The sequence below is a fragment of the Otolemur garnettii genome, unplaced genomic scaffold (genome assembly GCF_000181295.1).
Source record: "Otolemur garnettii isolate 467f Iridium unplaced genomic scaffold, OtoGar3 scaffold00222, whole genome shotgun sequence".
NCBI lineage: Eukaryota > Metazoa > Chordata > Mammalia > Primates > Galagidae > Otolemur > Otolemur garnettii.
In genome coordinates, this window is record NW_003852617.1 from 1,511,912 (window position 1) to 1,523,379 (window position 11,468).

Genomic DNA, 11,468 nt, shown 5'->3' on the forward strand with positions numbered 1-11,468 from the left:
CCTTCACTCACCAAACTTGTAGATTTTAACATTTTCTAAGTCTGTATCGCATCATTTGCAATTTAAGGCTTATTTCAAATTTGGAAAATATTACACTTCCTACAAAAGGCAGCATGTAATAGTTGCATACTGACAATTTGTATGTATTTCAATATTAAAGAGACATACTTGTGAACTTCCTTAAAATATTTGTAATGTCTTTTATTTACTTATTAAGAAAAAAATACAGCTTTAACACTATAAAATATTTGTTATACTATTTGAAAATATTAGAAAATAAAAACGTCTTGAAGATACAACATATTATTCCAGGATATATGCACTTCTTTTAGTACTGTTATTTAAGGAGTGAAACAGTTAAGCTAATATCATAACTATTTTATTTTCAGTACATCTTTTTTCTCTTTGTTTTCAATCTCTTTGGCCTTCTTTGTTTCCTGTTTCTCTTATTTTCCCAACTTTTCCTTTTCAGTTTTCTTTTTTAATAGCCCTGACTTTGCCACTTTTCTTACTTCATTAGCTTTTACAGTCTTCCATTATTTCCTTTGTTTACAATAAAACCATGGCATCTATTGTATCAAGAGAGTAACCAACTGACTATTCCCTTCTACCTTGTGTGAATGTTCTCTTCTTAAAATGTATCTTTAGCTTATGTATTCGTGTGTATTATATAATCACCCACTTGAGTAATAATTAGATTCACAGAGTACGGGAGAAATTCAATACATTACTGGTACACTATGCAGCAAGTTCATGGAATGACACAAAAGAATGAATCACATTTCACGACTAGTATCTTCAATATCCTCTGGTTTTCTGTGTAAGCCAAGCAGATCCATGTTTTTCAACGCTCCATTTCTTCTTCCTGGCCATCTTGGAGAAATTCTATAGAAATAGAACCTAGGGGTAAATTAAAAGCAGAGCCTCTGTGTGGTTGCTTTCATGGTAAATCCTGGTCTTGAGTGTGCTGCTGCTACTGGGTGGTAAGTTACTACTGCCTGGACCGTCACACAACAGGGTGCGGGTGGGGCTGGAGTGTGGGAGGCTTTGCTGAGGCTGTGGTTGGTCATTTAGCTGATGGCACAGCCTGGGCACAGGTGGGCTGGGCACGGCAGGCTGGACGGGGTGTGCTCTTAGGCGCTCTGGTCCACCCGCAGCACAGCCGGCTGCACCTGTTCCCCATCCGACCCTTCTGCCTCCTCCGAGGGGAGCCCGTAGCCGCCCTCATAGCGCACCTTTTGCGCCTGCTCCAGGGCCACCGGCTCCTCTTCTTCATCTTCCATAATGGTCAAGTCGACGTTGCTGTCCATGCCCGAGTTACTCCCTCTTGAGGCCGCCTTCTCGGCAGTGCCCTCCGTGTTGTCCCCTTCCGTCAGCACGCTGGGGAGCGACGCCTCTGACAGGCCCTCGGCCAACGAGCCGTCCTCCTGGTCGTTGGGCACCTGCTCGCTGCTGGGCGCGTCTTCGGACCTCGTCTCATTCTCTGCAGGGCTTTCTCCCTGTCGGACTTTCTTTCGACCAAAGGTCAGAGGAGAAACCTTGAAGGGTGAGCTTTTCCCTGAGGTTATTTTCTGCTGACCAGAAGCGAGCGATTTCTTAATCTTCTCTCTCCTCTCCACGGATACGATCTTTGTCCCCAGCTTGTTCATTTTTTTCTCAATGTTTTGGCGGGAAAATGCTTTCTTAAGGCTGTCGACTTTCCTGAGGCTGGACCTTTTAATCTTCTCCGCCCGACTCTCCTCGGTCCTCTCCTCCGCGCTGTCCTCCAGTGCCTCCTCATCGCGGGGCAGCTCGTCGTCCGAGGAGAGGTCCACTGTGTGCAGGGTGTCCTCCAGGGACCTGTTCTCATCAGCGAGCACCTCCTGCCCTTCCACCGGGCTGGGGACTGGCTCTTTCACAAACACACTGGCGGGGATCTCATTTTCTTCCTGAAAAGATGGACAGTGTAGGTTGCATGTTAATAACACCTCTCCCAAAGAGCTCTGAACTGGATAATTTGTGTTTCTGTTTTGGGGACATGGAAATGATAGAAACCAAATGTTCATGGCTTCAGTTTTCCAGAATAGGAAGGGTTAATTCTAAATTGGTCAAGCCTTTCCCCTCAGTGTGGATAAGGGCAAGGACTGCCCTCTACGAATATCAGGAGGAAAGCCAGCACAAGCCCTATCAGGGCCAGGCAGGGGAAGTGGCCGTGACTCAGATGGACAGGAAGCTGCAGAGATAAAGTCTGAACTAAGTTAGTCTACTGGGAACACAGAGGCCCTCTCTCTCCTGCTTCCTTGAGGTCAGAAGGCTCCACTCCTCCTAACATCCCAGTGTAAAAGAGTCTGAAGGTCAAGTTGGGAGATAACAGGTGGAGGCAGGGGAGAGAACTGAGACGTCCTCAAGTGCCAGACACCAGGTGCAGCCTTAACTGAGGTTCCCTCTCCAACCAGAGGTCAGAAGTAAAGGGACTGTTGACCTTAGCGTCTGTTTAAAAGCACTAAAGCTGATGGCATCATTCAGAGAAAGAGAAGCAAGGGCTAGCCTTTCGGGGGGCCCACTTGTGAAGCCTGTGGCTTGGGATATCCTCTGTGGCAGTTAATAACGAGGGAGGTGAGATAGTAGCATCATTTTTAGAGTAATGAGGTCTGAATACTTGCACTGTGGTCAGGAGCTTATCAAGACGCTTTTGTTAAACAGAACTTCCCTCAGCAAGAAAACTTTGGCTGCCCCCACCCCCACCTCTGGCTAAGAGTGAGGAGAGAAGCACAGAAAGCTGCCCCTTCACTGTGCAGCACATCTCTCCTCCACCTGCTAGGTACCCAGGCAGAGATGACCTTCCTGCTGTCTCAGAGCTACGCCTCAGAACTGGCCTCTGGGGTGGGGTGGGCTGCAGTGCTGCTCACTGGGGAGATTTGAGTCTGGACAGACTTGGTTCACACAATATAAGGATCCTTTTGATTGCTAAATTTTTCTTTGAAAATTGGAAAATGAGAGCCAATCCACAAATGCCGTCACATTTTCATTGAAAGAAATGACATGACCCAGTATTGGCTATATGGCAGGAGGCCTGAGTCTCAGTTTTTGCTGTATTGTTAAATGGCTAAGAAGTTTTAGTGAATAAGTTCTAATCTCCATGGGTCTCAGTTTCTTCCCAAATATGAACAAAAGGATTTAACTTAGCTGAGCAGATGAGCTGCTTTCAAACTGCATTCCCAGGGCACCAGGGGTTCCCCGGGAATGCCAGAGGTGGGCAAGGCTCAAAGTTACCCTACCCAATTATATCTTGGGCTACAAGATGTTATATCTTGAAGTAAACTTTCACTTCGAAAAATAATTAGATTTAGTAGATTAAAAGTTTATTTGGGATCTAAACCTGACACAAAGTTTGTGTTAATGGTAATAACTCCTTTTTTTGTTTTGCAGTGTTGACTGGCTGAAAAGTTAACAGGAATGGGTTATGATTGAAAACCTGCTTTAAGAATGTGACTGTATATTTTTAGCTTCTTGATACAAAGACTAAATGAACTAAGTTTAGATATAGAGAAACTGAAAAAAAAAAAAAAACCTCTCTCCCTATTAACCACTGAATAGTGTAATTATGGTACTCTTTGAACAGATACAGCCCCTGTATCTCCCTCTTACACACTTATACCATTCATATAGCGTCCTTTCTATAGATAGGTTAGACACAAAGGATTAGATCTTGCATAGAGGTAAAAAGCAGAAAGTCTGGCTAACTAGCATCCTTGGTCCTTGTTAGAATGAAGTTAACATATATTCTGTTTCCCCAAAGTCTCTCTCAATCCTCCTTTTTTTTTTTTTTTTTTTTTCCGAGAGAGGGTTTCACTCCGTGGCCTAGACTCTAGTGTTGCAGAGCAATCATAGTTCACTGCAGTCTTGAAATTCTGGGCCTAAGTAATCCTGCTTCCCAAAGTGCTGGGATTATGGTTCTGAATCACCACACCTGATCTATAACCTCTCATTTTGAATGCCATGGAAAATGTCAGGTACATAGCAAAAGAAAAGGGAAAAAAAATGAAAAGGAGTCTGGGACTGCCACAAGACATTTATGTCATGGACTTTTGCAGAAAGAAGTTTTCCTGTATTTCTCATACTTCCGTTTCCCTGGAATGTATACCCCAAGAGGGTAGGAATTTCGTCTTTTGTTCACACTGTGTCCCAGTGCCTAGCGCTTAAGAGCTGCTCATTAAATACTGGGCTCAGTGATTTTTTTAAGAAAGCCCTATGAGTGTCAGGAATGGAGATGGCTCCTCTGCTGGGCAGGGTAGAGGACCCTGAAGCATGGGCTTAGCTCTGTGTCTAGAAGGAAGTTAGCTGACTGCTGCTGCCACTGGGAAATCAGGAGAACGTTAGATCCAAGGGGGACAGTAATCTCCATTTTTCAGAAAGAAGTTTCTCCTCAACAGATAAGTATTATGGAAAGAGGAACAGACTACAGAAATAGCTAGGGCTGGGATGCTTAGTCCAGAAGCAAAATTACTTCTGGGACTTGACCAGAGGGTTAGAAAGGTTTGACAGAAGCTGTTTGCAGAAAGGAAGAAACCAAGAGTTCAGTGACATGTTATTGAAAGTCCTAATAAGTAAAGCAGAAATTCAGGCAGAAAACTATACAATTAATCCCTGGTTACAAGACAAGAGGTACATTGTGGATAGTATAATTCTCAGGGTAATCAAAGGTAGTAAGTTGGATAATGTCCCCTTCTTCAACCCCAAACAAAAGTAGGTATATTCACTGTACTTCTAAAGGAATTGAACTAGTAATATTGTAGTTTTTCCTCAAATATAAATTTTTACCATCACAAAAGCATATTTATTATAGTCTTAGGCCTCTTTTGCCTTCTTTTTCTCTTCTCTTTCTTATCTTGTACACTTTGGGGACAACTTTGAGGAAAGCTGTTACAAAGTGAATAAAATTGATCTGTGGTAGATACATGCTGTATATGTGGGGTGTTGTGGGAAGGTGGAAAATTCATTGAACTCCCCTGTAAAATGTCAGGGAAATTTATATGAGAGGTTTTGGTGCCAACTATGAAAATAAACCCAGCAGGAACAGAGATAATCCAGAACGAGCTGGATGACTCTATCTGCAACTGGAAACAAATGAGATATGTCTTCCTGGCTAACTGCTACGCTGCTGCTGTCATTTTAATTACTCAAGCAGGGCTTTACATTCTGTCTACTGGACAATGTTGACTTTGTAGCTTCTGATGGCATCCATGACGAAGGTAAGCCCTTTCTTTTCACACAGGAATTTGAAAATACACACACACACACACACACACACACACACACGTAGGTCTTCCCTTTCCTCTATGTTTGTTTGGAAGTAGAAAAATAGGACACTCTTCAAAATATCTGTTCGTTAGCAAGACATATTGGTGGTGTTTGACAATGAAGTCAGTCTTACGGTGGTGGAAATGCCGTCTGAATTTCAGACAATGGATCTTTGGTAACTGGCTTCTCCCAGGGTGCTCTTTTGCTCAGGCTCTCACACACCCCCTAGAAACTTGGTAACTCACATGCCCGCAGGTGAGCTGACACTTCTGCCTTCAGCCTCCTGTTTGTTTTTGATCTGCTTTCTCTTACAGGTTCTAAGACTGATAGCTACCTCAAGGAAGAGGACCAGTATACGTCTTTAACTCTGTTCCTGCTTACTGATTCTAGTTACTCATATGTCCACTTAGAGTCTGTGGCTCCTTAAAATGGCACTGAGAATCCCTCGTGGGCTGCATTGCTTCACCTGGCAGTTCTACCCAGTAGAGGCCCCAGGAGCAGCCGGTATTTGCACTAATGCAGGTGTTCCTGGGTCTAATCCTTCAAAAGGACCCTTGGGAGTTTTTCAAAAGAAAGGGAATGAAACAGCACACTTCCAACATATATGAATGATATGCTTGCAGCATAAAAAAGGAAAGGAATGGAAAGAGCTCTTAAGAAGGAGCATTTATTCCTTGCACTTGCGTTTGTTTGCTGGTTAAGTTGATTTTAGTGAACTAATAGTCCTAGGGGTATCAACTCAGAGAAACTTGCCAACATGTCGGACCACTCTTGGGTTGGAGCTCATGGAAACAAATATTTTCTGCACACAGATAGATACGTACACGTTAAAAGAAAAGACTCTTATTCTGACCTCATCGAAAGAACTAAAATGATGAATATTTGAACACATTTATTAAACTCCAGAAATGGACCCACTGCAAATATCTGGCCTTTCTACTTTTTTAACCCAATTTCCCAATTTTATGTGGATGGAAGTGTAAGCTCTCCGTGAGTTCTCTCTACTCTGCACATAGATAGATAGGTAGACTTTAAAAGAAAAGACTCTTATCAGAAAAGATCAGGGGCCTTAACTTACAAAAGAGTAAAAAGAAAAGATGAGCCCCTGAAGTAAATCATTTAAAAGCTTAAATAAGGAGAGAGAAGCCAGCACGGACTTTCCTGTCAGTAACTTAACATTCCTGTTGTCAGAAAAAAATAACAGCGGACGTCATATTCCCACAGGGATGTGGTCGCATCCTGGAGGGATATGAAGACCATAAATTTGTGCCCATGAAATGCTTTATGTAATAATCTATAAACACTAGTTATTAATATGAGACTATGCCCACCTGACATTCTGATTTATAGGTCTCTTTTATACATTGATGGTTTTCTCCGATTTGTGTTTCTGAGGTATAGATTGCCAAGTGGATAAAGCCATTGATTAGAACTGCACCCCTAAGGCAGCTGTCTGTGGAATCAGCAAGACATAAGAATAAAATGCATTAGTTATAATCCCTGTGCAGTCTTTCACATTCTGGAGGATTTAAAAGTTTCATTATTTTTCAGTGTTATCAAGGGTTCAATTCTTTTTTAAGATCACACTAGTCAGGTGTTCTTTGTTACACATGAAATACACAAAACAAAACAACCCCCCCTCACCCCTGAGTCACAGCGAATCATTTAAAAGCTGATGTAAAAAACCTAGTAAACATACACATTACCATAGTGGGACTATAGGGTTTGTTTTCACTCATTTCTATAATTTCTATTATGAGTAAAATTTAAATCTTGCTAGACACTTGGTTTCTCAGGGCCTCTGCTCCTTTGATACACAATGAACTTGAACTAAATGATTTAATTGAGGTTCTTTCTAGCTCTAACGTATTTGATTCTGTGATGTTAACCTAAGTTCCATGAAAAAGAATTAATAAATCGCAGAAACGATCCTACAGTGTACTAACACCAAATGTGTTTTGTTTCATGTAAGCATCAAAACTATAGGACCTGAGTTGCATTGGAGAACAGTTTTTGTTCATTCATTTCAAACAGATAAAGATTACAAAGCAATGGAATGGGAAACATTTACTCGGAAGGGCTGTCTCTGACAAAGAGCCTAGTTTTTTAAAGGTGAGAGAATGTAATAATTCTTTTGAAGAAATACCAACAATGATCAGTTATTCACTTAAAGTGCCTGGGGCAGGGCTGACATTCGGCAAGTGTAAATAATAACAATAAGGAGTGTTTGTTTATCTCAGACTAAAAGGGCACTGGATAGGCAACACATCAAAACCAACATCCCGTATGTAACATTCATCGGTGTGATTTAAACATAGCCGGTCGCATAGAAAGGTGTCTTTGATTATCTGTATCTCCATTTCGTCCACGTCTGGACTAATTCCATAGTTTTCAGAGCAGTGGCTTTCAATAGAGTGCAGGCCTTTTAAAAAATCAATTTGAAAATAGTCTGAAGATGTTACACTTTTAGCACCTTTCTAAAATTCTGACCTCATCGAAGGAACCAAAATGATGAATATTTGAACACATTTATTAAACTCAATTCTCCAGAAATGGACCCACTGCAAATATCTAGCCTTTCTACTTTTTTCACCCAATTTCCCAATTTTATGTGGCTGGAAGTGTAAGCTCTCTGTGAGTACTCTCATTTTGTTCCCTGGATTTGAAATCATTCCCAAACTGCTTTTTCAAATATTCATTACTAAAACCTTAAGAGGCCATAAGTGGACGCGGCACTCTCAGGGCCAGTTACCTGTGAAATTCTAGTCTCTCATATCAACAGAGAAAATTTCCTCTTAACTGTAAATTCACTGATTTTCTGTAAAACATCTATTTTTAGTACAAGATAGCCATGCTCACAGGCAAAGTCTCAGTCTTTCTTTAGCATTTTCTTTTTTGATCAGCAATGCCTATGAGTCTTAGGTATGCTGGGTCATGTCACAGTATTTTGAATTCAAACATGGATCTGAAGCTACTACAAAAAAAAATTTAAAAAGAACATCTTCTGGGTTTAACTAGGATTTTGAAATTTATTGTTCAAAGGGAGATGAATGCTTCTCTAGTTTTAGTTACTATTGGTTATAATTGGAAGTAACTGCTATGAAAAGTGATACCTACTACGTACAGTAATGTAATGGTCAGCACAGGTGGAAATCAATAAATCATAAGTTTGAAGTAAGACAAATTAAGGACAGAATTTGGAGTTAAAAAAACAAAAATGTGTATGTATCTAGGAAGTCAACCGGCCAACCAAAACACACCTTTAGATTTTGGAGGGCATGACAGGACTTTATATCCCAAGACTACAGTACTGTGTACGCTCAAGTCAAGGGATGGATTTTCTTTACTCTCTTCTTTTCACATGATTTTTTGTCTTAAATTAGAAAAATCAATGGATTTAGTGAGGGCAAGTGCAGCCTAGGATTCAAGGGGCATTTTAGGAGACAGGGAACCAGAGGCACATTAGATACTAATTTATCACTTGAAAGTGATAAATTACTTAGGACATAAAGTGGCACCTGGTACATTATCTGCCCTCCACACGCTCCACAGTTTCAGGAAACTGTCCCCTTCTGCAGCACTGGGAATACTGTCCTGTCTATTTAGCCTAGTCTTTTGGGAAGAATCTTTGCTTTCATGGAGATGAGACATAATGCTGATTTCAACATGGTGACAGTTGTACAATGCATGGAGCATGTGTGTAAAAAAGCATAAGCATACCTGTTTTAAGATCCCGGATAGGGGCTCGGCGCCTATAGCTCAACCGGCTAAGGCGCCAGCCACCTACACCTAAGGTGGCGGGTTCGAATCCCCAGCCCGGACCCGCCAAACAACGAGGGCTGCAACCAAAAAATAGCAGGGCGTTGTGGCGGGCACCTGTGGTCCCAGCTACTTGGGAGGCGGAGGCAGGAGACTCGCTTGAGCCCAGGAGTTGGAGGTTGCTGTGAGCTGTAATGCCATGGCACTCTACCCAGGGGGACAGCTTGAGGCTCTGTCTCAAAAAAAAAAAAAAAAATCCTGGATAGGGTGGGGTCAGTTTTTACTTAACAGCCATTTTTTTTTTAAAGAGAAGATCTCACTCTTTTGGCCATGCTAGAGAACAGTAGTGTCATGATAGATCACTATAACCTCAAACTCCCGGGCTTAACTGATCCTCCTGTCTCAGCCTCCCCAGTTACAGACCTACATCATCACACCCAGCTAACTTTTCTCATGTTTTGTGGAAATGAGATCTCACTGCTGCTCAGGCTAGTCTCTTAACTCCTGGCCTCAAGCTATGCTCTCCCTCTCGCTCTCCCAGAGTGCTAGGACTATAGACATGAGGCAGGCATGAGACTTACCATGCCTGGCAAGAGAACCCTATTTCTAACTGAGCAAACCTGGAGCTTCTGTGAGCAAATGAATTGCAGATCCACTCAATAATTTCTTCTATTCAGCAAGCACTTAACGGTTTTCAGTCCCTGCCACCATTTTAAATAGGTTATTATTCCTCATCCTATGAGATACATACGAGGGAGGAAACATTAGCCTTTAAGAGCCCATGCTCTGAAATCAATTACGTGTTGAGTGCCAGCCTCACCACTTGCTTACTAAATAACATAAGACAAGACATAAATACCTCTGAATCTCAACAGCCTCACCTGTAAATTGGGAAAAAATGAGATAACACACGGAAAGCCTCTTAGCAGCGTGCGCTGGGCTTACTGAGCACTCAACATTTTTGCTCTTGTTGATATCCTCGGTGTGTAAATGAGGAAACAGAGGCTTGGAGAAGCTACAAAACATGTCTGAGAGATCACATAGGGAGTAGCGAAAATAGGTTTGAACTAATGTCTGTGCGGCTCCCAAATTTATCTTCTCAACTACTATACCAGACCTCTGTCTAATACAAATTATTGCTTTATACACTGACATAATTACCACCTCAGAGAAATCCCTACTTTAGGAAGGAACAAGAAAAAGAGTGACCTTTCCATTTCAATGCAATTGTTTTCTCAGAATAATCATCTTGCAATGCCTTGGGAATTGAGATTTCTATATTTTTTAGGCTGTTAAAGTATTTCACATGGCTCAAGAAAGGTCGAACAACTTGCCTCTAGTTCCCTGTCTCCTAAAATGCTCTTTAAAAGTCCTTGGCTGGGGGCCGCTTGCTAAGGGGCCTAGATCGGAGTCTGAACACATTACCTTGGATTGTCTTAGCTTCCAATTGGGTCTTAAGCACTCCCGTTTCAGTTTTTACTCACTATGTGGAGAATTCCTACCAATCCTGGCTGCAATTTCACACCTGTCAGTCCAATGTGACAAAACAGTAGACCATGTCAGGCCCTCAACAACAAACATGTTGTTTGTTGCCTTTAAGTTTCCCAAGAGTTGCTTTTTAAATGTCAGATTTACCATTCCCTTGAATTTCTAGTAGCTATTCCCTCCACCCCGCTCCCCAACATCAGCAGAACATCTGTGGCAAAACAAAACAAAAACCAATCTTGAGAAATTATGATTTTCCTTACTAGATAAATATTTTTTTCCTCCTTTACCCAGGGATGGGACAACAGATAATCTCCCTGATTCGTGAGGAAGAAGGGAAATTTCCTTTGATGACTCAGATTTAAACAGCCCTGTACATACTTGGTTTTATTTGGAGATCAGTATTTAATTTAGAAATGCCTTGGGAGCTGAGATTTCTGATATCTTTTAGGCTAACAAAGTAAGGATCTCATATGGCTTAAGAAAGGCCCGGTTACCCTATCTCTTTTCAGTTCATCTGGTGCATGAAAATCTGTTGCATTTGCATTAAAAGCTAAAAAGTTTCCTGGCTGCAGAAGGCTGGCAGGTATAGGGGAACATCAGCTGTCTAAACCTTTACAATACTCAAGTGCAATTTGAGGAGGACAAAAAAGTAGCGAGATGAGTCTTTCCTTTTATGGGAGTAGGAAGGCTTAGGTTCTAACTTGGCAGAGCAGATTCATTTTGAAAAAGAAGGCTCCCTCCGTTTAAATCCCAATTTCTAAATCTCTCTTGGGAAATGAAGGCTGTCCCTGTGTGCCTTTCACAATCAAACTGTTGGCTATAGCCTCTCCCCTCTATGGCTTTGAAATCCTCTCCTATTCACATGGTCACAAGGAGACAGCCCTGGGGCGAGGATGGCAATTACTTCCTGGGCTCTGAGCTGGCTGGATTCCACTGGGGCG

General features: G+C 41.8%; 1 protein-coding gene across 1 annotated transcript in view; it reads right to left on the reverse strand.

Annotated features, from left to right (window-relative positions):
- Positions 1-402: 402 nt before the first annotated feature.
- CAVIN2 (caveolae associated protein 2) overlaps positions 403-11,468 on the reverse strand; it is a 12,750-nt gene continuing 1,684 nt past the window's right edge. The window contains exon 2 of the mRNA XM_003801831.3: positions 403-1,928. Within this exon, the coding sequence (XP_003801879.1) occupies positions 1,134-1,928 (795 nt within the window). The 3' untranslated portion in view covers positions 403-1,133. The remainder of the gene's footprint in view (positions 1,929-11,468) is intronic.